This window comes from Stegodyphus dumicola, chromosome 2 (genome assembly GCF_044657685.1).
Source record: "Stegodyphus dumicola isolate Sdum_Otavi_A_Nest chromosome 2, ASM4465768v1".
In the NCBI taxonomy this organism is placed as follows: domain Eukaryota; kingdom Metazoa; phylum Arthropoda; class Arachnida; order Araneae; family Eresidae; genus Stegodyphus; species Stegodyphus dumicola.
Genome location: NC_140769.1, coordinates 151,663,728 through 151,691,449, shown reverse-complemented (window position 1 = coordinate 151,691,449; position 27,722 = coordinate 151,663,728). Strand labels below are relative to the sequence as shown.

Below are 27,722 nucleotides of genomic sequence, written 5' to 3'. Positions count from 1 at the left end.
GTTCCCAATAGTAATACAGAGTGTGAGAGGATTTTCAATGTTGTTGTGAAAACGAGGACTAAATTTAGATCTAATATTAGTGATGACACATTAGAAAAACTTTTATTAGTGAAAGCAGGCCTACATGGCAATTGCTATGAACAAAATTATGAAGTTTCTTTCTTAACGAAAGCAATATCTGCCACTGTTCATAACATTTGTACAAAAACTGATTAAAGTTTTTTTTTTTTTTTTTTTTTTTTTTTTTTTTTTTTTTTTTAAACTATGTAAGTAATAAAAAAATTTTTTTATATGTAAGGCATTTTTGTGTTGCTTGCATTTAAAAATTAGTAACTATTTAAAGTTAATTCATTATTAAAATTTATATTTTTATCATTTAAAAAGTCTTTTTAACATTGTGAAAAATCTCCTGACTTTTGAGTGTCATAGGTTGGCAAGTATGAGGATAAAAATAGTTTATCATATAGTATAGAAGAAGAAAGAGCATAATACTTTTTTTGTTTACAAAATTCATTTACAGTTTTGTATAAAAATTATAAAAGCATTTATTATGCAATAAAACAAGGAGCACCCTTGATTATAATATACAAGTGATTGTTTTTTATAATTATATTTAACAATGTGCAGTTTGATTATTAGATTTTGTTATTTAGGCGCCCATGTTTTTTTATCCGTGGTAAAAAAACTGTAGATAAATTTCATAAAGAGAATTATTTGTTTCCATTTAACTATGTGATGAATTATTTTTATCCTTTTAGTTCATTAATTATTTTATCCATTTTAAAGAAAAGCTTATTTTATATAAATTTTATTTGTTTCTGTACCAAAAAGGTCATTAGCCTTGAAACAAGATTTTCTCTTATTTCACTTTTCATTCTAGTCTGTTTGTTGCCATTCCAAAAATTGCAAGATATTTATCTTTCAGATTGAACCTGTTTGTTATTGATTCACAAACTAAGCCATTTAAAAGCAACAGATGTGGTTCTTAAGAATATTATATTTTTAATTTTTAATAATATTGATTTAAATAGAAATGCATTTAACACATGCAGTTTAATTTTCTTTTAAAAATATTTAATGTTTTTCATTGGATGCATAAAAATGTATCTAATTAAAAACATTAAATATTTTTATAGAATGGCATTACATATTTTTTCACTTTTCAGATATATCAAAAGTATGCAATGTTTGCATGTTAGTATAATTGCCTATTCATCCAGTATCTGATAAAATGTTTTGCTGTTTCATCTGGGCCATCTCTATTTGTACTTTCTACTGATAAACCTTACTGAAGTTTAAAAGAGTTCTTTTTACTGGAGCACAACCTGCGACTGAATGCACAAGATCATGCTGGAACTTTATTTAGAAAAATGTTTCCTGATAATGAAATTCTTATAAAATATTTAAATGAAAGGACAAAAGTGGCGGAAATTGTTAAAGAAATGAGTATGAAAAATAAATCTTCAGGTATTATTGTATTAAAACAGCTCCATTCTACATCTCTACATTTGGAAGCAATAATACTGATGCAAAACTCTATCTTGTTGTTTCTTTTTTTAGTCCAGTGTTTTCCGAAATTCAGTGTAATTTTCTTTTTGAACTTTAGAAGGAGATTCACCAGGCTTTAATATAGCATAGGTAATTATTAAAATTTTAAAAGAAAATGCAATCCTTTTGGATTATCGCTTGCTTTGCACTTGATGCTGCCAATTCACTAGTAATGGTAGGCTTGAAGACTGATATTGCAGGCATCTTAAAAAAGGAAAACTCAGGTCTGAAAATTATGAGGTGCGCTTGTCTCCTCTTAAATTTGCCAGCTACAAGTGAAGCTTCTTTACCAATAAATGTGGATTTATTATTATCTTGAGAAGAGTTCTAAGACAAAGAAAAATTGAATTAATTCTGACAGTTGCATAAAATTTAAATAATAAAAATTTTGAAACATGTATGTACACTGCAAAAAAAAGGGGGGGGAACTGTTCTATATTTCCTGTTCTACTGGGACGATTGACAAAATTCAAATTGCATTTTTCATGTCTCGAAAGTGCGACTTAGGATATATATCAGATTTATACGTAGGCTATTCAGAAAGTAAGGAACGTTTCCGCCTGACGTCGCTAGGCATGCGCCGATCACATATATTTTGGTGTCTGCGTGCTTGGCATCTCAGTCGGCGTCCAGCCATCACAACGGGAACATTTCCACGCTGCCAGTTTTTTCGATATTCAAATTTAAAATGTGCGCTGCAATTGAAAATCCCGCCAGTTGTGAGGGGCAGTCTGTGATAGGGTTTTTGTTAGCAAAAAACCTAAAACCTATGGAAATTTATCGGCAAGTGTGTAAAGTGTACGGAAACAACGTAATAAATGAAGGTTCAATCCAGAAATGGTGCATTCAGTTTAAAAATGGCCGATCTAATGTTGACGATGAAGAGAAGAGTGGACGCCCTAGCATTGTGACTGACAAACTGGTAGCTAAAGTTGATGAAAAGATTCGTGAAAACCGCCGTTTCACAATAACGGAGCTTTTGCCTAGTTTTCCACAAGTTTCACAGACTTTGTTGTTTGAAATTGTCACACAAAAGCTAGGCTACCACAAATTTTGTGCAAGATGGGTGCCGAAATTGCTTACAGACCACCATAAAGGTCAGCGAATGGGGGCAGCTTTGACATTTCTGGAGGCCTATGACAGATGTGGTGATTCATTACTGGATCGAATGTAACTGGTGGCGAGACGTGGGTGAGACACGTGAATTGCGAGACAAAATTACAGTCCATGCAGTGGGGGCTCACAAGTTCCCCCAAAAGACCAAGAAAATGTTTGCAAACCTTGTCACCAAAGAAGATTATAGCGACTGTGTTTTGGGATAGGCAAGGTGTGCTTCTGATTGATTTTCTTGAACGTAGTGCCACAATAAACTCTGAGCGGTACTATCAAACTTTGCGTAACCTTAGTAGAGCAGTTCAAAACAAGAGTCGAGGAAAGTTGACGTCAAAAATCTTGTTTTTGCATGACAATGCCCGACTTCGCATGGCAAACCGCACTCAAGAACTCCTTAATTCATTCAAATAGGAGGTTTTTTTCTCATCCGCCCTATAGTCCTGATCTTGCACCTAGTGATTTTCACTTGTTTCCAAGAATGAAGAACTGGCTAGCAACACAGCCCTTTGACGACAACAAGGAGCTGCGGGTGCGCATCACTGAGTGGCTGAAATCGCAGGCGGCAGAATTCTATGACAAAGGAATTTCAAAGCTTGTCCACCGCTATGATAAATGCTTCAATTTTTTTGGTGACTATGTAGAAAAGTAGAATTTTAGTTGCTCTTTCTGATGCAGATAATAATTTTTTTTTTCTTGTACTTAGTTTCTTTTTAATTCCAAAACGTTCCTTACTTTCTGAATACCCTGTTCCAGCAGCCTGTATTTTGACACAAAATTGGACTTTTCTGAAATAACATTTTTTCCCCCATACTTCGGATCTACGACTCAAATTATGCCTAAATATTAAATTTTGTAAAATTTGGTGTGAAATTTATGGAAAAATTAAAAAATTTATCTTGGCATATTTTTTTCAGTTGTGCCAAGAGTAATTCACTCGCCGAACTTCTTAATTGATAGCAATCCGTTTTCTTTCTTTTTTTCATTGTAAACTAGTGAAAAAAGTTATTGTTCATTATTTCAAACAATTTTAACAAAGTGCATAAACCACATTTGGCATTATTATTGCTTATAACATATATGCCTAATTTCAAAACTCGCAAATATGTAAATTCACATATATCCTATGAAGTTTTGAATTAAAAAAAAAAAAAAAAAAACCCCTCAATTTTTGCAGGTATACTTAGAAATGCATCTACTTTAATATGATGGTAAAAATTTTATAGGTTATAATTCAAAACTTTTTCAAAAAATTTATAAAAATTATTTAAAAATACAAATTTTTAACATAAATCATAAAAAATCGGGTGAATTTTATTTGGAATGAACCTAAATTTGAAATTTTGGAAGAAGAAATGAAGTAAGTTTAATAAAAAAAGAGATATTAATAAATATATATCAAATTCAACTAACATTGAGGAGCTAAAATTTTGAGAGCTAATTTTTTAAAAATTAATCGTGTGATTTTTTTCAAAATTTTGCAGTTTAGTATAATTTGAGTCATAATATGGAAAAAAGTAGGCATGTCATTTCATAAAAAGTCCGATTTTGTGTCAAAATACCTATATTACAACAAAGCTATATATAAATCTAATACATATCCTAAGTCGTGCTTTCGAGACATGAAAAGTGCAAGTTTAATTTCCTCAATTGGGCAAGTAAAGCGGGAGATATAGAACTGTGTCGCCCTTTTTTTTCGCAGTGTATATACATGCAATTCTTTATAATATCTGTGGCAGAATCTATATCTGTTGTTCAAAATCACAAAGATGATGCTCTAATCCTAAAAACACAAGTGTGTGCATTAGTGGTTGCCATATAAACACGCATTCTGCCTATTTTGATGACGCAGCGCTCTGCCCTGTGATTTTGGTCAGGTTTGGATAGTTAATCAAATAATATGAAATTTTTTTCCCCTCTGACTGAAATGACTAATAACCTTTGACTTAAGGTATTAAAACATGACAGGCTAAAAAAAAGTAATTAAAAAATTAACCTGGGTCCGAATTTGGTCTTTAAAAGGTAAAACACAAGTAACATTTAACACAAGTAAAACTAAATTTATTATTTATTTTTTTTTTTTCTATTAATAATAAAAATGGGTACATTTCCCTTTTTGCCGGCATAGGCGATAAAATCGCCAGTAATGGAACAACCAAATGGAATATCCTCCTGTTAACCTTTTACGCCTCATTTTCAAAACAATTTGCAGCCATTTCTTATCATATTGTTTCTTTCAATACTGGCATACAATTACATAGAATTTGTACCAGATGGTTCAATTTTATGCCGTAAGGACATTCACAGTAATTAAATCAATTAGGATGAAATCAATCATACAGCTCACCTGAAGGCGAAAATACAGAAAAGGCAAGGTCAAGGTTAAATTCATCAATTCTAATGAGAATGCACTAGCAAAGTACAGCACTGCGGTTTTACGTAATTTCCGAGTAAGCTATTCGTACGAATTAAAATAATTCTTGCATTTAAACTTGTATTACAAATTAAGATTTAACTTGAAATTAATGTAGAAAATTACTGAGAGAATTAGATTTTTGTAGTGTAGTTTACGTGAGATGAGATTACTTGGGGTCATGTGATATGAACCGGCAAATCAGGATGTTGAACCATGAAAGCATAGTAAATTCTTAAATTAATGTCTTTTTACAAATTTATTGTGTTTATTTTTTGGCTTTTTACAAAATTTTAAATGATATTAAAATGAAAAAATAAAAAAAAAATTTCAAAATAAAAAATTTTTAGAATTAACATTTGTTAACATTTTTTATGTGTATACTATATGTTGTCACCAAAAATGTCTGCTTGGCGAGGTTTGCACTGACGAAACGGAAAAGTACCTAAAAATGTTTTTACATGTAAGTATATTCGTACTATTTGCATTTAAGAATTAGTAACTGAACTTTCAGATATTAATTAGTTATTATTTAAAATTACTTCATTATTTAAAAATCTATTTTCTTTCTTTATATTTTTATCATTTAAAAAATCATTTTGCCATTGAGAAAATTCTCCCAATTTTTTAGTCTTGTAGGTTGGCAAGTCAATCAGCTGTGTACTATCTAGCTTCTAATATTTAAGTCTTGTTATTTTAAATTCCATTATTTATCAATTATTTGGGGATAGTTTATACATTAAAATTTTTTAATTGCCAAAATAATTTTTATTAATTAAAATAATAATGCTGAGATTTGTTTCCCTCATTTTTATGTAGATCATCTGGAAACAAAAGAAAATGGATATAAAGATTTACTTTTATTTAGTTTCCACAATATAAACAAGACTAAACCACAAGATACTTATACATTTGAAATAACAACAGATGGTGTAATTTACGAAGGTAAGTTTATTCTTTTCCTTCCAGAGATGTATTATCAAACAGACTTCGTCTAAGGATTAATAGAAAAACTTAGTCATTTAATCATTTTTAAACTAAAAATCATCATCAACAAATTTAGTTTTAAAAGACAGTTTTTATTATCAGTAGAAGAATTTAGAATTAACAATTTAAACAAAAATTTAATTTATTTCATTATTATTTAAACTTTCTTTTATCAGTCTATAAATTCTTTCTTTGCTTTTCTTGTTTGTTTCTAGCAGCATTTACACTAGATTAGGAGTATATGATTATGGCACACTAAGGTTATCTGCTTAAGGGGGTGTCTTCATGGAGGACTTTCTAAGGAAAACTAACTTTTATCCTATGCAAGCAGTTCATTCTTATCTGTTAAGCCACTAGTAAGCCTTAAATAGTGAGAATAACAATTGCTTTTCACCACATAATATTTTGTCAGTAAATAAGATAAATACTGCCAAATACAGTTGCTAGTAGTGTAATTTAACTTTTATCATCACAATAATATTCAGGATTAAGCTTTACTCTACAGTTGTCAATTCCTTATTTTAAAAATTTACAAAAACATTTTAGTACATTTCATTCATAGTAAATCTTCATATCTGTCCAATACAACTGAGAAATATGTATAAAAAAAATTAAAAAAAGTATTTTTTTATTGATGATCATGGTTAAAGTTTTTATTTGGCTTTATACTGCTTTTTAATCCAATATCATTGCTAGAGCTTTGTAGTCTAGGTAACTATTCTTTATAGGATTTGTAGTAAACTATTCTTTTAGGATTACCATACTGTTGCATGTGTACGGGTTTGTAATAAATTCAATGCACTAGTCCGATGAAAAGTGAATAAATTTATTCTTATCACAACAAATAAAAACAAAATGCTTAAATTTCCGTAGAGATATTCATACAATATTGCAATATCTCGCAGTAGTTATCATTTAAACTATTAAAACGTTCAGCAGAACTTAATTCAAAACAGAGAAAGATAATCTGATTTCACTGCGAATTCACTACTGTAAACAACAGTTATCCAAACAACTGAATTGAGATGTTTTCCTTCAGCTTTTTAAATGCATGAGAAGCTTCTTGTAATTTATATGCTGTAAAAGCTTCTTGTAATTTCTCGAGTTTTCTGGAAAGCAAAAAAGTACAATTATGCGATATCTATTTATGATATGTGCATGCTCCTGTATTTTTTCTTTTTCGGCGTAGCTTTCTTTTCAAATAAGTCTCGTGCTGCATTGCACGGGAATATAAAACAATTTTAATAACAATTCTATTAAAAATAGCAAACTAAATAAATATAAAACCATAACAATACTAAATTGTTATTCATGAACAAAATCTCAGCTTGCATTACAAACATATGTGATATATTCAGAATATCAGCCATAATGATGAAATTAAGCCTAATCCCCAGCTTTATTATTATTTTTTCTTTACTATTACATACCTGCCAACTTTTACGATTTTTCGTAATTTTTACGAAAATGCGTTTGTCTTTACGATTTTATGATCGTAATCCATTTTTTACGATTTTTCCTTTTCAAGTGTTTTTAGTGATTTTTGTCGAAATTTTAGAATTTTTCGCCAATTCAGCGATTTTTGCCAATTGCATCGTGTTTTACCGCCAACTACCGACTACTTCGAATCCAGTAACCTGTGGTTTCAACTCGCCCCTTAACCAGCCAATCCAATGCGCTGAACTTGTTTCTCCCACTCTTTTCTTTGTGGGTGCCACATTATTTTTTTCGCGTTCGCTTCAGCAGCAAGGGAATTACTCAGCGAGCATGGATTGTCGCATTCTGTGTTTTTTTTTTTTTTTTTTTTTTTGTTTGTTTGTTTGTTTGTTTGCACGTGCTACGAATTTTCTTAATATGTCGTTGTTACGAAATGAGTTAAAAAAAACGTATTCTCGATATTTTCGGCCTGCCCACAAAGCCAAATTTCCAACAATTAAAGAATCCTTCAAAGGAAATAACAATGCATTTTGCAACGTGTGCGTGTGTGACTTCATAATAAGTCACGGTGGAAGAAGCGACATTGTGAAGCATGAAGTTAATGCTTCGACTTCGACAACGTCAAAGAAAGTGGATGATTTTTTTTCAAATTCGGCTACGAATTCGGATGCCGATGTCATTTTGACAGAGTGTTTGTTTACTGCATTCCTTATCGAACACAACCTGCCGCTAAGCGCTGCCGATCACGCCGGTCAACTTTTCAGACGGATGTTTCCTGACTCCAAGATTGCTCAGAAATATGCTTGTGCTCGCACGAAAACATCTTCTATTGTGAACGAAATTGCTTGCGATGCACAAAGTAAAATGATAGCTGCACTCCAGAATTCAGCATTTTTGGTGTCAATCGATGGCAGCAACGACAGCGATTGGAAGCTTTACCCCATCGTTGTCACATATTTCTGTGATGTTTCTAATGAAATGAAAACTCATCTTTTGCATCGTCCATTGTTAAATGGAGACGCTACGGGTAAAAATATTGCCTCCTTGGTAATTAATGAGTTGAAACAACTTAACATCCCAATATCAAACTGCATTTCATTTGGTGCAGATGTCAAGGTGCTCATGCTCATGTCAAGGTGGGTGACAAAAAGGGTGTAGCCTCTTTCCTCAAAAAAGAACAAAATGAATTAATTGTTATTGGATGCCCATGCCACTTAATTAATTTGGCAGCAAAAAAAAGCTGCAGCTGCTTTACCATTAAATATTGACCAGCTTCTGATTGATGTGTTTTTCTATCTGGAAAAAAGTGTAAAAAGGAAAGAAAACCTAAAGAATTTCCAAGAATTGTGCTCTGGTGAAACGAGAAAAATTCTGAAACATGTATGCATGAGATGGTTATCCTTAGGCAGAGCACTAGAAAGGTTTATTGAATAGTGGGATGCATTGCTAAAATATTTCCACGAAGAGACCAAAACGAAACCACAGATCCCATCAAATTTGTCGGCATATAAGATTCCGAAAACCAACTTTGCTTCTAATCAAAATGCTTTAAAAGGGAAAAGCCAACACACAGAATCAAACCCTTTAAAAAGAAAATGCTTGGAATACTCCTCAAAGGTCAACTTTGTTAAAGAAGTTGAAGGGAAGAAGGAACAGTCTTCTATTAGCCGGGAGGAAAGGATTTTCTATCTTCTTTCTTCGGATTTGAACAAAGCATATTGTAGTTTTGTGTTAAGTACCAATAAGATTTTTGAAAGTGTAAATACCCTTCTACAATCAGCTTCACCAAAATCTCCCCTGCTTATCCAAATTCTTAATGATCTTTTGAAAGAACTTTATACTAAGTTTATAAAACCGTTCATTGTGAAAAACAGTGTGTTGATTCGTGTTGCCTATAATAGTTTAGCAAATCAAAAGGATGACAATGATCTTATAATTGGAAATCAAACCAGGGAATTTGTAAATTCTTTGAAAGATCATAAGAAAAAAGAATTTTTTCAATGTGTTAGAAAGTACTTTTCCTCAGCCTGTGATTACATTGTAAGGAAGTTTCCTTTGCAAAATGAAGTTCTTTTAAATGCTGAAGTGGCAAATTTGAAACAAATTGAAAATTCATCTTTTGAAAAGATTCGTTTTTTTATTGATAAATTTCCATTTTTGTTAACAATTAAAGAAATCGAATGCCAAAATGATGCTTTAGATGAACTACAGAACCAATTTTCTGCTGCACAGTTTGAAGACTTTGCCAGTTCTGGAGAAGATAGACTTGATGTGAATAAAAAGAGCTGATGGAACACCAAAATATGATAGTCTAGCAAGAGTTTTATGTGCTATTCTCGTAATTCCACACAGTAATGCTGAGTGCGAGAGAGTCTTCAGTGTTGTGAAGAAAAACAAAACTATGTTTCGTTCTTCAATTTCACCAAAAACTCTAGAAAACATTTTAATTGCTAAATGTTATGAGGAAACTAATTGTTATGACAGGAAATTTTCCAAAGAATTTTTGGCTAAAGCCAAAAAATGCACTCTAAATTCATTGCAATAATTTTTTTGTGTAACATTAAGTTCTTGTTTTATGTTTCCTAATAAATTTTTTAGTTACTACTTAATTGAGATTTACTAATGTAAGTACAATTTTCTTTTTTCTATTTGTATAAATTGTTATTTTTTTAATATCAAAGCATGATATTAATTCTTTGTGTTCTGAATTTTGGAGAAATCTTCTGAATTTTTATCTTTAGAGGTTGGCAGGTATGCTATTATTATTTGTAATATCAGTTAGATGTGCAAAATTACACATTTTAAACACGATAAAGCATGCAATACTGATTGATTATGCAATTTTATTGTTAAATTTCATTTTAAAAGTACATTCAATCAAATTAATTTATTATTTGGAAGATGATAGCGTTTTTAATACATATCTTTTCGTGCATATCTTTTCATCTATGCAGATTGAATTATTTTGCATAAAAAATGAAATTCATAACTAAATTATTGTATTTAAATTGACAAAAGTATTACATTGCTGATAAAAGTCATGAAGCATTTTTACAACAGGAGGCATTAGTTCATTTCTGAAAGTATTACAACCATTACACCTATGTTATTTCTGGCAATTGACATCGACAGTCTAGCTTCATTCTTAAAAATAATAGAGAATCCCTCTATTGAAGAGCTGAAATTTAAAGATTTTGCAAGCTGACAATAGATACACTAATATATTAAAGTATATTTTTGCTATATTTCACTGTTTTACTTCCATAAAGAAAAGAGCATGTACCAAGCTATAAAATTTATGGTTCCAATTTCCTATAAGAATGTAGGTCATAATGATGGTTCACAAAATTCTGTTTTAGTGATTTTTATTTTAACAATGCTTAGGGTTCATAGCGGTCCTTACAAGTACTTTATATTTGAAGATAAAAAATAAAAGCCCTTAAAATATCCCACATGGACGCATGACGGTACGAATACCGGCAGCTGTTGATTCTGATTGCGTAACAACACGATCGGAAGAGTTAAGGCTCACGTATTGCGCAATAATGTTTGCCATATTTCGCAGAGATAAAACAGTTTTACTGTGCTTGCTAAGTGGATTATTTTTCAGTTCCATTGGACTATTTTTTTATGTAATTCACATATTGAAATGTCAAAAGCATCATTTAGCTGAAAAATCTAAAAAAACGGCTACAATCTACCCCCTTTCCTCTTTTACCAGTTACGCTCGACTATTCAGAATTTTCAGATATTCGTCAATTTCTGAGAATGCCGGTTAGTTAAGCTTTTACTTTTAAAGAATGACTGCATGAAGCAATTTCCCGCCTTCTGATTTCAGAAAAGTTTCTTTTTTTACTTATTTTTACTTAAATTACTTTGCTTGCAATATCTGTAAAGGGAAAACTGTTATACAATGCAAATTTAGAAAATGTTCAGAATTTTGATTTAAGTTAAATTATTTAAATATTAATAGGATTGGAAAAATAAATTGTATTTATTTTTAGGTGCCAAGCTAATATAATAAATATGGCTTATTATTATTTATTTTCTCTATTTTGAACTTAAATTCCATCTTTAAATCTTGTAATATAATTTAGTTCTGGGTAGTTTTTTCCTCCTCTCATTGTAAACTAGTTCTGTAAATTTAACTGTTATTTAAAATTTAAAAAAAAAATTAATGTAATTGTTTTCCATGGTTGAGTAATTCTCATTCTCTCATAATAATTATTGAATTTCTCATATTTTAAATTACAAATCTAATTTTTCTTTTAAGGTCATGCAGTTGTGTATATGTAATTAGACAGGTGATTATATTTTTTTCTTAAAATGTGCTTGAAAAGTGCTTCTAGGTGCTTATTTTTTTAACTAAAATGTGGCTACGAACCCTAAAGGCCCGTCCACACGAGGACGCTCCCGACGTAGTTGACGCAACTTTTTTGATGCCGGCGTAAATTCGCATGACGCAGAAGACGTAAAACTGAGTACGCTCCTGTTCAGCTTTTTTGCCCGCGACGCGCGCGTATAGCCAATAGCCGACCGAGTTTTTATCACGTGTCATAATCAGAAAACCTTCTTGCTTACCCGTTTCAAAATATTGGCTATATCATGTGTAATAAAAAGCTCTATAAATATCGCAATATTAAGTACACCAAAAACTAACTTCAGCAATGTAACAACTTCTAAAATAAAGCAGTTGACTGTGAAAGAGTATTCAATAAAATACAATTACGAAATTTTGGAGGAAAGTTACAACTTGTGTCATACAGCAATCATTTATTGAAATTTAATTAAATTACCTTTGCAGCAACTTCTACTTGTTACATTATTTTTCACAAACATTGCTATCACAGATAGCTGAGTGGTCAGCGCGCTGCTTTGCGAATGGAAAGGTTGCAAGTTCGAACCTCACCTGTAGCCAGTAAATAATTCAGTTAGCTTATTCTCATTTTGAAACGTGTTTCTTATATTTAATCATGAATCATTATATTCTTATTTTACCTATTATTATTGTTTTCATTTCTTATTTTATTCATTATTATTATTGTTTTTAATTTAGTTTAAAAATGTGCATTGCAAATAGAAATCCTTATGTAATAATATATCTGCATCTCTTTATCATATATCATCTATAAATTCTCTTTATTTTTACTTTATTGCATATTTTATCATGCACATAATTTCTCATGAACTGTACAAAGTTTGAACCTCATTCTAAATTAAAAAATAAATAAAAAGAAAAACAAAGACCAAGGGAGGGGGAGTTAAAAATATGAAGTTGGTTTTATTATATGGCGGATGGTGTATATAAAGAGAATTAAGTAATTTAATTCTCTTTATATACTGTATTCGAAACCAATTTTATAAATCCTAATTTTCATACAATATAGAATCTGCAAGTCTGTCAAACTGGTCGATACTCATCCTGAAGTAATTAAAAAATAAGTAATATAAAAAAAATTAAGTCAATTCCTACTTAGGTCCACAAAGAAAAATTTAAAAAAAATACAAAATAAATAAATAAATAAATAAAAATACAAACATATTTTTTTTAATTAAAAATTAAAAAAATTTTAATATGTGAAAAAGCTGTATTAGCATCAAGTGTCATTCACTACAAGTTTAAAAAATTGTATTTGAACTTGAGTGGATGAATAAAAAGCATTTTATGTACTGAAAATTTGAACAAGATATAGGGAGAGTGTGAGATAATAGTAGGAATTTAATAATTCCGGATATTCATTTCGCAAATGAAGCAGTAAAAAAAAAAAAAAAAAAAAATACTTTTAACATGTTGCTCTAAATAAATCTTTCGGACCCATTCTTGCCATTTTTTGCAGTTTTGCCTCTGCTTAATAATTGCACTTAATAGTAAAATTTCAGCTATTAAAAAAAATCATCTGATTCGGACAACTTGCCGCAAAACATACAGAAGCACGCGAAGTAATAAGATAACAGCTCTGTTGACGCTATATTACAGTGTCACGTGATTTTTTCGCAAAATAATTCTATTGGTTAAACGCGCTCTTCGCAAGCATACTCGTTTGGACGCTTTTACCCTGGTAATGTAAAAGCGCGTTCGTCAGCTATGTTTGGAGCGTACTCATGTGGACGGGCCTTGATCCTTCTTGGTCATATGGGTCAACTGAGATTGATGCTGACAGAATAAAGGCAGTGACTGAGTCAAACCCTTCATTCAGAGAAACCTGAAGAAACCAAGATGTGCAATAATTGGGTTCTCATGACCTCAAAGAAGTGCAGTTAATGATACATATAAACATCTGCAGTATGCTCATTAAATGAAAGAAAAGCTCTTTTTTTGGTTGTGTGTGACTCATAATTGATGATGAGAAATGGACTGTTTATTATGTAGTCTACCAATAGTGTTGGTCCCTATATAATGATTCAGCTTAAACCACATCAAAAGCAGATATTCATCATATAACCTTCAGTGTGGTAGCATTTTAAAGGTATTTATTAAAGCTCCTTTCAAGGAAACAAATAAACAATTCAGTATGTACTGTCGAGCACTTGGATAGTTCAATCAAATCCATCATCCAGGAAAGTCCAGAGTTCGCTAATCATGAAGATGACATTACGATTATTATGACAACATGAGACCACAGAAGGATTCCCCAGAAAAAATTATCGAAGGCTGAGTGAAATGTGTTCCAATATCTACCATATTCTGACCTTGTGGTTTCAAACTTCCACTTGTTTTTCTCTCTTCAAAGCTCTTTGCATGGTATAAAGTTCAGTTTAGATGAGGCTGTAAATTGGCACGCTGTTCAGCTTTTGCCAATAAAGACAGGCCCTTCACAGAATTATGAAACTCACTGAAAGATTGCAAAAGTCTTTGAACAAAATGAACAATATACTATTGGTCTTATACCCTCTGATTTCCAAGCATAAATTAGTATAGTTATATTTTTATATAAATAAATGACCTCTGAAAAGCATAGAAAAAAAAGTGTCATAATTTTTTCAGCAACCCACTATATTCTACTTTAGATGACATTTATCTGTGACTATTGGGACATGGATGTGTGTAATACTCAAGAACACCTGCTTATGCAGTGATATCATAAGGGGTAAACAACGTATGAATAGAAGAATTCAATGTTCATCGCCATCTGAGAATGTGTTGAAACTGGTAGATAATACAAAATGTGTTGATTTAATTTTTAAATTAGAATAAATTTCAAATTGAAATGTAAAATAAACCCTTATTAATAATTAGTTTAAACTAAGTTCAGTATGAGTATATTTTGTTTGTATACTTTCTGTATCTCTCTGAAAAATTTGATAACAGTTTTGTAAAATTTCAAAATCTAGCTATAGGAAACATAATCACTATAAGAAGAAAAATAACTAGTTCATTCTTTAAATTTTAAAAACTGAATTTTTCTTTCTTTCTTTTTTTTTAAAATCTAAATAGAGAGAAAACAGAAGCTATTTTAGCTTTTTCATACTGCAATAAAAACTGAAAAGTACAAAACAAAGAATAGATTTTAAAATTACCATTACGGAATATATATCAATGTAATGTATTGATCACTACCACTATATCCATCTGTGATATTTCAATGTTTTAGTAATAGTTATTCAGTAAATTATAGAAATTCTTAAAAAAATCCAAGAAACAAATATTTGCTTTAAACATGTAAAAAGCATATATGTGCTTATTTCAAGTTGGCAGGACAAAATATTGTTGAATTTATATATATGACTTCACAATTTGGAAGGTTAAGAAGCATACATTGTTTTATGATTTTTTTAATTAAAACATATTTAATTGCATTTAATAGTGTATTTCTTTTGAGACCTTCATTTAAATTCATTATTAATATATTTTTTCAGTTTCAAACTGTACACCAGCCATTGAAGATCTGGAGAAACTATTGGATGATTTAAATAAAACCAATGATCTTAGTACATTTGTAGTCAAAGTTAGAAAACGCTTTTCTGCTTTACATCTGAATTAAAATTCCAACAGGTAATATACAATTTCTTAGAATGTTACATCTAACCAAACTTTTTATTACCAGATTATTTGCAAAAATTTATTCAAATTCAAAGTAACATGTTTACTTATGCATGTGGATATAAAACTGTCAAGAATAGAAAACAAAACAGTATTTTACATTAGAGTTTATCTAAAATATTTAATTTCAGACACTGATTTAAAAATAACTATGCAATAAAAATATGCTAAAAATTCCCAGTTTGGGAAAAGCTAATTATAACTGAAAAATCAAAAGTCATTGGACAAGTATTTAATAATGTGTTAATCCTCTTCAGATCCTTGTGTATGAGAATATGGCTTAAAGACAGTGCGTAACTAATTTCATTTTGCAGGCACAGACATTTGCATATTGCAGAACAGTGGCTGGCAAACTGTGGCTCTTCGGCTACTCCACAAAATAGAGTGTGGCTCTTCCACAAAATAGCACATGCAAGCGAGTGTGCGTAAAAGCAAGAAAATCTTGAAAATGCACCACAAAGGCCATTAACCTTTTGAAGACAGGATGGCCATTATAGTGGCCATAGTGTCCTCTCTTTGAAAAGACGGGTTGTCCACTTTAAAGGCCATGTCTTTTTACCCCATTTTCCAGGCTGAAACGTGGGGTGAAATGTCAAATTTGACGTCTCTAGGGTTTTAACCACTTATCTATTTCAAATGTCTTCCTTTTGCGACATAGATGCACCCATCTGAGAATCCATTAAACTACACACAAGAATCTTTTTTGCAAATAGGAGGTGATTTCTTAAAGGGGGAAAGTATTTGGTTCAAGATTCCCCGTCCTTTAGTAGCTTTTACTGCTACCAAAGCCTCGGCCTCAAAAGGTTAAATTTTTCACAAGCATGAAAACATATCCGCCAATATTATTACTAGGAAAAAAATTTTTTTTTTTTTTTTTTTTTTTTGGTACCGTTTTCGGCTATTATACATCAAATTGTGCGGTCATAGTAATTGTCATATGCCAAATTTTAACTACTGAAATGCTTTGAATCAGTATATCATTCAATAGCAATTTTAACTTGAATGAGAAACCAAATAACGTAAAAATGAAATTTAGTTTCAAAATTTTTAGCTTCTTAGACCTTTCAAATTTGAACATTTTTTCAGTGTCTGAAACAAAGATTTTCCTAGTAACTGAGTTTAGACAACATAAAATACATAAACAATGTTTGGGATGCATATAATATCAAAAAACTTCAATTTAGAAATGTTTAAAAACTAAAACGCCAGATATTTTTAAATAAAAATTAATTTTTACATTATTTAGTTAAAATTGCCATTGTACTGATTCTAGTAAGATTTTTACTGATGTATTAAAATTGGGCCATTGTACTGATTTCAGTACAATTGTTTATTTATCAGTCACAAGATACTTACTTACCATTTATCATTCATCAAAAAGGGCTCCGTGCACAGACAATTCGAGAAGAAATTTGCTGGTTATGGAATTGGTGATTAACTCCACTATAGCTAAAGCTATTAATCATTGCCAATTTAAAGAATTTTTACTTGAAATACAAAGAATGCAGATCTTATGCTACATAACAAAGTATATTGGTTATAAAGAGGAAACATTTTCAAACGTTTCATATCCTTATTAATAGAGATTAAAGCATTTTTCCTTAAAAAAGGTATTTATTATCCAAAACTAATGAATGATCGGTGGAGCCAGTTTCAAAAGATAACTAGGGGACTATATTAACCCCTTCCGGTAAAATGACGAGTCTAGCTCGTCATTGGTTTTTCATGCCATATCTCACAATGACGAGCTACACTTGTCATTGGTTTTTCATGCCATATCTCACAATGACGAGCTACACTTGTCATTGGTTTTTCATGCCATATCGCACAATGACGAGCTACACTCGTCTTGCATACTGTTGAATATGATAATTAATTTAGTTTAAAATTTCTAGTGTACTGAATTTGGCAACACTTTTTTTACTTGTGGAAATATCGCAGATCTTATCACATATTGTTTACCACTAGAATTTCTTGGTACAAGTCATGGCCGAATTGTTGTTAGTCTTCAAGATTTCATTCTTGTAAAAATTTAGTGTGAGCATCGGTCAATATATATTTCTGTAAAGGAAAAACGGTACTTTTCCGTTTGGCCAACGCAAATTTCTATTTTGCCGGCGCAAGCAATAAAGTCGCCGAGTGTTGAGTTTCATGAAGTGTGTAAGATTTATTTATGGTTGGTGTGAAGAATTAACTTCAGTTAAATGGTGTGAAAAGTTCTTTCAATATTGTTCCAAAATTCAATATTTAAATATTTTTTATTTATGCATTCAAAATAAAAAACATCTTAGAACTAACATTTGCTAACATTTTTTACGTGTATACTGTGTGTTGTCGCCAATAAAGCAATAAATTCTGCTTGGCGAGATTTGCGCCGGCGAAACGGAAAAATACCGGAAAAACGTGTTGTATAGTAAATACCATAATGGATAAGAGTTTTGCAGACTATGAAGGTCAAGGTGATTGGAGTGATTATGAAAAATCAGAAGAAATAAGTGTACACTTACCTGATACTGATAATAAAGACAATGATAGTGAAATATTACCAAGAAAGCGAAAACGTGTTAGGCAACTAATAAGTGATGATGATAATGAACCTTCTGGAATCGTAGACACATCATCGGAAGAATGGTGTTGGAAGGAAATAGATAATGTGCCTGAATTAAAAAAATTTACAGGAATACCTGGTGTAAACCCTCTGATTATGCAAAAACTAAGTGCTAATCTAAAGCCATTAGAGGTTTTTGAAGAAGTATTGAATGTGAACTTTTGGGAAATACTATCAATAGAAACTAACAGGTATGCAGAACAAGTAATAAAGAAAGAACATTGTCCAAACAAGAAAACAGATGTAGAATGGTTTCCTGCAACTGTCGGCAAAATGAAAGCATATTTCGCGCTATGCATTATTATGCCGCAAATAAAAAAATCAGATTTAAAAATGTACTGGTCGAAAAGGCCTTATTTACATACGCCAGTATTTTCACAGACTATGTCTCTCAGACGGTTCTTAGCTATATCATGCTTCCTGCATTTTGCAGATAATGAAAAAGCGGACGACAACGATAAATTGGAAAAGATTCGAAATATAGTAAATTATTTAAATGATAAATTTACTAACCTTTACACTCCCCAAAATAGTATATCTATTGATGAGTCTTTGATGAAATATAAAGGTCGATTGAGTTTTGTGCAGTTTATTGCATCCAAGCGAGCAAGATTTGGAATAAAATATTATAAACTGTGTGAGTCGGAGTCCGGATATTGTAGCCAGTTCAAAATATATATCGGTGAAGACAAGATTGGTGATATGCCCGCATCAGAAAGTGTGGTGATGGAACTATCAAAGCATGTATTACGAAAAGGATACACTATATATTTGGATAATTGGTATTCATCTCCAAATTTGTTCCTAAATTTCTTGAAAAACAATACGAACGCTGTTGGAACCATACGAAAAAACATGCCAAAGGAGCTTTCAAAATCAAAACTGAGAAGAGGAGAAGTTCGAAGTCTCTCCAGTCGAGGTTTACTAGCTTTGAGATGGTGTGACAAAAGAGATGTATATATACTCAGCAGCAAACATTGTAATGCTGACATCATGGATATGGGAAAAAAGAGAAAGAGGAAAGATGGAAAAGAGGAGAATGTTTTAAAACCAAGTTGTGTGATTGAGTACAATAACGGAATGGGAGGCATCGACAAAAATGATTAACAGTTGGCGTGTTTTCCGGTTATGCGAAAATATATGAAAGGATATAAGAAAATATTTTTTTACATGTTTGACATTGCGCTCTACAATTCATATGTTTTATGTAGCAAAATCAATAATACCAACAAAATCGGAATTGGGAGCTTTCGACTGGACATAGTAGAACAAATCCTACAAAAAGTTATACTACCGGATTATAAAACCCGTGGACGTCCTTCATGTAGTGACACCCCGGCTAGGTTGCCGGCTAAAAGATGGGGACATTTTCCAGAATACATTCCTTTAACTCAGAATAAAAGAAAACCTACTAAGAGGTGCCGTGTGTGTTACAAGAATAAAATTAGAAGTGAGACTCCCTGGCAGTGTAAACAATGCAGGATTCCTTTGCACTTAACCAGAGTGTCTTGAAAAGTATCACACGCTTGAAGACTATTAACCATATACCTTATTAAAGTTTTGCTCTGATTTTTTCTTAATTTTATCGTTTTTAATGTCATTTAACAATATGTAAAAATGAATATTAATTGAGAATATGTAAGAATTATAAAATGAAACAAGTTTTTTTAAATAAAAATTAAATGGTTATTTCATGCACACTTTTTCATTATTAAATCATACCGGAAGGGGTTAATTGAATTCATATTATTGAAACATACAATGGTGTGCAAAACTTAAGCAACAACTATTCCTTTTGCCATAACTCCACGAGAAATTATCCGAGAGACATGAAATTCAGAAACGAGAGACAGCATTTTCTGTTTAAATGATAACGAAAGCATAGTTGCGCGGAAATGAATACAATGCATACAGTATGGAATCAGACAAAAACAGGCTTTATTGAATTCATAGTATCGTTACACATGACTGTCTGTACATGAGGAAGACCAACAAGCACATTTTACTTAGTATGGAATATGCCCTCCCCTTACTGCAATGGTTGCTTCGCACCGTCTCTCCATACTCAGCACCAGATTGCCCAACAGATCATGAGGTAAGAGTTCCCATTCCTCAATCAGCATCTATTTCAGTTGTTGGTTGTTCCCCGGAGGATGTAATCGTGCCGCAAGACGTCTCCCCAAAGCATCGCACACATGTTCTATGGGATTTAAATCAGAGGAGTACGCTGGCCAAGCCATTCGAGTGATATCTTTACTTTCCAGTAGTTTCTGAACAGCAGGAGTTCGGTGTGGCCGTGCATTGTCATCCATAAAAACAAAGTCTGCTCTAATGGCCCCTCGGAACAGATGCACATGGGGAAGGATCACCTGCCGACAACAGCGATCTCCGGTTACAGAACCTCTGTCGAAAACAGGGAGCTCGGTCCTCCAGTGCAGCATAATGCCTCTCCAGACGAGAACTCCAGGACTGCCGTAACGTTCTCTTTCCGTGATGTTACTGGGATGAAATCGTGTCCCGACCTCTCTCCAAATCAACTGCCGTTGAGAATCGCTTGTGGCACTAAAACGACTCTCATCCGTAAGGAGGACACGACTCCATTGATGAGATGTCTAGTTTTTGTGCTCCTTGCACCTCTCTAAACAGTGACGCTGATGGCTAGCTTTCAAAGGAATGCAGCGTTCAGGACGGCGGGCGAATAGGATACCTTTGTGAAGGTGTCCGGACACCGTAAAATGCGACACCTGTCACCCCGTTGCTCTACACAGTTGCTGAGCTGTGGCACTTGCTGACTGGTTTTGGGTTCTTTTCGCCTGCAGGACAATATATCGACCTTCCACAGCAGTTGTTTTCCTGGAACAGCCACCACCAACCTTTCTAACTGCTGTACCTATGGTTTGAAAGGCTTCCCAAGGGCGCGAAATGACACTGTTGTTGATTCCGTACTCTTCAGCTATACAGGTCACACTACGCCCTCCTCCAGCTTTCCAATCATTCTTCCACGTGTGGAGTCATCCAGGTGAGTTCTTCTAGCCATATTTCATGAAAGAACTAACTTGCACTTACAGTGAATGTCTTTAATTGCGACCCCCGTCCTTCCTTTTATTGTAGTCTTAAGTTAATCGCGCCGACCGCACGAGTTTTGCGTTACGTTCACGTTGCCTGTGACGTTTTGTTCCTGACATTTGCATATGTATGACCTTTCTACTGAATTGCGTGTCCATTGTACTGATCGCAAGAAACTCTTTTCTGCAATTTCATAGCTATTTGATTAAAATTTACATTGTTGCTTAAGTTTTGCAGACCAGTGTACATTTATAACACTGATCTTGATTCTCACAATTCTGTGTGTTTTCAGACTCGCTGCATTTCCCAAAATAATTATTATTGCCAAATTGAAGAATTAGTTATGGGTAATTCCTCATTCCAGTACTTGCTGACTTTTACGAGCCTATTCTGAGATTAAACTACTTGTAAAACTGTCTTTTGCTCTGGATTTTCTATGTTAATGACATATTCCCCTTTTTTGATGGCAATAAAATATTTAACCAAGATTTTATCTGTTACAAATTGATTGGTCCAGCTATCTAGATCACTTTTGAAATTGAATCTGACAATTCCTTTCCTTTCATTGATATTCTAATTTTTCTGAAATGAATTGAATTTCAACATCACTATTTATCTGTTTGTTTGCCTCTCTATACAAATTTTTTTGTTAAACTTTTACATATATTGTGCTCTTAAAGTGTGTCTTTCAGAATCTTTGTTTTCTCATTAACTCAATTATATGAAATCATTTGCCACTGACAAAGAATTTTCTCCTATGATCATTGATATAAGGCTTTTAAAAAATATTAGTTTTACCCTTTAAAAGATATTCTGTTATTAGAAACAACTATTATAACCTTGTTGTCATTTCATTTCATCCTTCTATCAATCACAAAATTCCTTGGATTCTTTAGACATTCAACGTTCAAATCTTTATGTCACTTATCAATAAAATTTATTCCTAATGATTTTAAATTCTTGGGGAATTTATAACATATCTTGTCACTGTGATTTGATATATCAGTTAAACTTAAAAAAAAAAAAAAAAAAAAAAAAAAAGCATTCAAACTTTGCATCAAAGAATATGAATCTTATGTCTGAAAAAGATAAATAAGCATAAATATTTAGTGGCTAATCACAGCAGGGTACTCTTGTCATAAACTTCATAAAACTTCAATTTTGTTAAAATTATCCATGAAGCTTCAACAGTTTGTGAATTAGATTTCCTTGAAGCTTTTCATATTCACAAAATTTTGTCTTCTTTAGTTAGGGGCATTAATTCCAGTGCTAAAACTTTTGGACGTTTACAATAATAATTTTTCATGTTTTGCTACTCTTTTTCTTGTGAGATGGTCTTTAGTTCACATTCACTTTAATCAGCGCATTGTTCTCAATATAAAATAGTAGTTGCTTCTCCCATCTCAACCAGAGTTTTTTTTTTCTCTCTGAAGAAGGATCCATGTCTGATGGCCCTCAAAATTCATAAAGTGTTATTCAAAATGTACACTGCATCAAGGTTGCTTTTTGCCAAATTTTAAAAGTTACATTGGCATGTTTCTTCTTTCTCATTTGATTCTATGCATGTTTTTTAAATGCAATAAAATATAAATATCCAGACTACTTAGGGTTGTAGCCTATCTGTTCAACTGATCATTTTCCTCTCAGCATATACGTAATAACTGTGATACGACAGAAGTTCATCTAAAATAAAATAATGGCATTTCTATTTATCATTGTTTTGTTTTAGTTTAAACAGAAAACAAAAAATAACTAATACTTAGCACATAGCTTTTCTTTTCATCTGAAATTGAAACAAAATAAAAAAAAGGCACTAAATAAAATAAAATTAACAATAAATATCTATCATTTGTTATAATTATAGAATTTTAATTAAAAAATAATTTAAATCAACAAAAAAAGTTCACAGCAAACTTAATTTCACTATTCCTAGAATGAAATCCAAGTATCTAGAATATCGATAAGAAGAAGTTTTACTAATTTACTAAGGTTTCATTTACTTAGTTTTAACAAATACAGAGGCTGTTCGCTTATTTTTTAGATGATTTTACTTCACTATGGGGGGGGGGGGAATCATCTGCTTGAATTTTTTTTTAACTGCAACTATATTTTTGAAAGTACAAATTATCATCTGCTACTTGACAGTTTTGTTTTCATGGCACTTTTAAAGAAGCAATGGATGGAAGGCTATGTTTACATTCTTTCAAAAGAAATTTTATTCTTATCTAGTTATCAAAAAACATTGCCAGAGTCATGGTTTTTCGATATCTAAATCTACAATAGATAATATTGTTAACAAAAAAGAGAAAAATATATCAAATTTTCACTTCAAGTGGAAAAATTGTTCCAAATACAAATCCAATTTCAAAAACGGAATGTTTCAAACGTTGCAAAGGTAAGATCTTTCATGTTAAAAGAAAATCTCCCAAGTCAAAGGACATTTGCAAAATCAAGTCAAGGAATATAAATATTTTAGCAAAATCTGGAAAAGTCGCGGTATTTCATATGGTGATTCCAAAAACAAAAAGCGAGTTTTGTGCCAACTTTGGAAGGGATCACTTTCTTGGTGAATTATGTATCATGTGAGCTCCATTCGGCCAGCTATCATAGAGCCAATTTTCACAGCAACTTTGGTTTCCAGTAACTTTGAGAATCGAGAGACTCGCATGTGCATGTTGAACTAAAGAAAATACATATTCTCGTATAAAACAAAATCAGTTTAATTCCAGTATACGGTATCATAGAGGTTAAAATAGCCTACATGTGTTCCATTCTAACCTCCGTGTATGGTACACACAGGATTTGGCGACATCATGATGAGCAGTAAATGGGCCATTTTGGTGTTGCCGACAATTTTCAAAATCATGCCAAGGCTGTAGCGTATACTAGGATTTTACTGCAAAACCTTTAAACTTTCCCTTTTAATAAATTATTTGTCATTTTGCAGTAAAATTTTAAAAAAAATAGTAATCATTCACGTAGGCTAACCATTTAATATAACTTACATTCACTAAAATATCGTTGATTATTCTAATTCAATTTTTAAGTATTATCTTTATTTAAATGTTATTTGTATCATTTAATATTGCTTCTTCCCGCTAAATTTATTTAGTATTAGTAGATAATACTTTAAAATTTCAGGAAATTTTCTCTGGCATAATCCTGAAACTAATTCTAGCAGAATAATGATATACCATCACGAAAATTAATGCACATATTTTTTGCTAATGTATGCTGCAAAATAAATTAAACTATCTGAATTTATTTAAAATTATCATTAAACAGATTTCTTTCTTTCGTTTGTCTGCAAAAAGACATTTTTTAATCCAGATTGGGCAGATTCTAATCTCAATCTTCAGTGGAGAAAACAACTCCTATTATAGTTATAATAGTAATGCTTTTGGGATTATATATAAGTCACATGTAATTGGCAAATTTTTGTGTTTTCAAGTGGTACCAGAATTAATTTACCTCTTAGCTCAGCCAACGTGCATTACGCAGATAGACTGGAATATTCTTACACACACCTGGAAAAGTCAGGGAATTTCATTCTCCTGTTTCAGTGGAACCCTAAAACATGGTCCAAAGAATCTAAAGAAAGTTTTTCAAAAAGATTTATGATTGTTGCTGGTTTTTCATATAATGGCAAATTAAAAGTAGAGAGAATAGAGCAGAATGTTAAGATCAACTCATTATCAGGAACATATCTGATATCCAGTTTTCAAATGTGAAATACCTTTTCTTTGTCCACAGTGCCATCAATCAGTAAAACTGCATTAAGACAAAGCAAACAGCCTCACATCAAATTCCACTGTTAATTTCCTGAAGAAAATAGAATAAGAAATTAAGTAAAACTGCATTAAGACAAAGCAAACAGCCTCACATCAAATTCCACTGTTAATTTCCTGAAGAAAATAGAATAAGAAATTGGTATCAAGACCATACCCTCGACTCTTTTCCCTGTTAAATCTCCTGATGTATCACCCATAGATTTTTTGGGTTTTTAAAAATCTGATTATCCAAACATTAACGTACAATCCTCCTTAGATTTTGAAAAGCTGTTTAAGAGGAATGGGATAAAATACCTCTTCCGATACTGCAAAAGGCTGTCTTGGAAATTACGGTATAGGAAAGTTGTGAAAAAGGGTTATAAAAAAAAAAAAACCACGAAAATTTTACTTAAAATATTTTTGTAAATATAATGAAAGTTGTCTAAAAGATGAAAAGCCTCTCTATATTTTGAATAAAATAAAATAATGGCATTTCTATTTATCATTGTTTTGTTTTAGTTTAAACAGAAAACAAAAAATAACTAATACTTAGCACATAGCTTTTCTTTTCATCCGAAATTGAAACAAAAAAAAAAAAAAAAAAAGGCACTAAATAAAATAAAATTAACAATAAATATCTCCAAATCTATCCTATCAAAATTAATATAAATAATATTAATTTTGATTAATATTATCTAAGCTTAATTTACAACAATATAATTTTTATATGGTATTGTATTTCATACTTTCTTCCTAGGTAAAGAGGCCACATACTATGAAGTGACTCAAGATTCTAACCTAATGTACATAATATATATATATATATATATATATATATATATATATATATATATATATAAAATGATATCTGTGTATTTTTGTTTTACTGTTTCATATGAAGAGGATCCTTGTAACTGTTACTTGAATTTAATAACAATCAATAAAAAAGGATATTCAGCTTCATATTTTTTAATTATTATAGTATTTGTGTTATGACATCATTGTTTTTTTCTTCATAATTTATTTATTAATGAAAATGAATTTTCAATGAAATGCAGAGCAACATTACTGAAGAATGATTAAATGCAACTCTCAAAACTCAGAATGGAATTATGTAAGTTATCCATAAACACATCCCTCCCATAGACAGATAATCTTAGCATGTTTTTCAAATTCACTTCCTTTCTAGCTAAGCAGAAAACCTAATGAGTAATTTATCCAAATTTTATAAAGAGGTTTTTCTGAAAGTGAGATAATTTAATAGTTCTCTTGAAACTACACCATATGCAAGTCAGAATAAGCTTTACTTCAAACAATTGGTCAGAAAAGCTGATTTTGAATACTGTTTATGTGAATAACTTAAAAATGAAAAATGTTTAAAATTATAATTTACTGCATTAATAAAGTAAACAAAATTTCATTACGCTTCATAAAACATTTTTCATTTATTCACTTTTTTAAAAATACTTATTAAAACCTTTTCATTTATATTAAGGAAAAAAAAAATATGAACCTATCCTCACTGCCTTGAGAGTGTATTTCTTCGAATCTTATTTCAGCTGAATATTCCAGTGCAGATGAGCTACTGCTCTATATTGATGGCTGTGCTTCTGAAGCAAATTCTTCTGCAGAGATTTTCTTGAAGACTTACAAACTATAGGCATCCTTGCTTCAAATTTTGAAACTGAAATTAAGGTTATTAAGAAAGCAATTTTTAAATTACCCATTATTAAATTCTTCAAATGAACTTTCCTAATTAACTTTCAGGCCTTACTCTTTGTTTTCTACCAAGAAATTCTCATATTTTGAAAATGAAATCTAATAAATGATCATTCTCTTGGCTGGAAAACTAACAACCAGAGGATTTCCAGAAATAAAAAAAAAGTCAGCCTCCTTACTAAGAAAGGTTGATTGCTCAATCAACATAGCAATTTATTGCCATAGTAATATGGATATAAATTGCTTGACTATTATCAGCCCTTATTCTAAAAAAAAGTGCTTCATCATATCTTCAGTGAATTCATCTCAGTATTAAAAATGACCTGCCAATGGCCAAGCAACATAATTAAATCTGGGCCCACAGATTCAAATGCTACAAATGGCTGGCTGCATGACAGGTTTCATGATTTTCCACATGTGTAATGTGAATGCAAGTCAGTTCCTTAAAATCTTCCACAAAGACATCCCCCCTCTCTCTTAACAGAAAAAAGCCTAGACACTGAAGCGAAAGGAAGCTTTGACATCAGAAGTAGTTGCCCCATCAACCTTGCACCTTCCAGCAAGCTCAAAGCCCCATTGTATTAGGTGAGAGAAGAACATGCAGGGATTCTTATCAATTTTTAGATGAATTTATTCTTGTGATCATTCAATTTCATATGATGCCTCATTAATGTGTTCTAGCCATTATAAAAACATTCCAATAGTTTCCATTTCTAACTTTCCAACTCAGACTTAAGAAGTGTACAAAAGATGGCCTTCAGCCTTCTAAACATACAAAAGTAAGTTTGATTTTGTTGCATATATATATATATATATATATTTTATGCTTTGTTAAGTCTTTATCAGTTTTTTATTATTTTTATTGATATATCTGTGAGTTCACGTTTTTATCATTAGATTTATTCTACTGATAAAAGTTTATATTTATAGCTTTATAGTTAATAGTTTTAGTCTTGTTGGATTTAATCATTTCAATAAAATATTTTCCTTCAAAACTAAAAATTCTAATCATGAAAACTGTAA

At 31.4% G+C, this 27,722-nt stretch overlaps 2 protein-coding genes across 6 annotated transcripts in view; one reads left to right on the top strand and one right to left on the bottom strand.

The window, feature by feature from the left end:
* LOC118179681 (kinetochore protein Spc25-like) overlaps nt 1–25,943 on the top strand; it is a 45,677-nt gene extending 19,734 nt beyond the window's left edge. Inside the window, exons 5-7 of the mRNA XM_085811274.1 lie at nt 5,891–6,016; nt 15,353–15,488; nt 25,738–25,943. Of these exons, the coding sequence (XP_085667400.1) occupies nt 5,891–6,016; nt 15,353–15,477 (251 nt within the window). The 3' untranslated portion in view covers nt 15,478–15,488; nt 25,738–25,943. The remainder of the gene's footprint in view (nt 1–5,890; nt 6,017–15,352; nt 15,489–25,737) is intronic.
* LOC118204605 (zinc finger CCCH domain-containing protein 10-like) overlaps nt 20,063–27,722 on the bottom strand; it is a 34,591-nt gene continuing 26,931 nt past the window's right edge. For 2 of the 5 annotated variants that reach the window (XM_085811272.1, XM_085811271.1), the window contains exons 4-6: nt 24,947–25,032; nt 24,682–24,801; nt 20,063–22,893 (exon numbers count right to left, since the gene is read on the bottom strand). The gene's annotated coding sequence lies outside the window, so the exon portion shown is untranslated. Of the gene's footprint in view, nt 22,894–24,681; nt 24,802–24,899; nt 25,033–27,722 lie in introns of all 5 variants that reach the window. The other 3 variants (XM_085811273.1, XM_035376911.2, XM_035376912.2) reach the window with 2 other exon arrangements.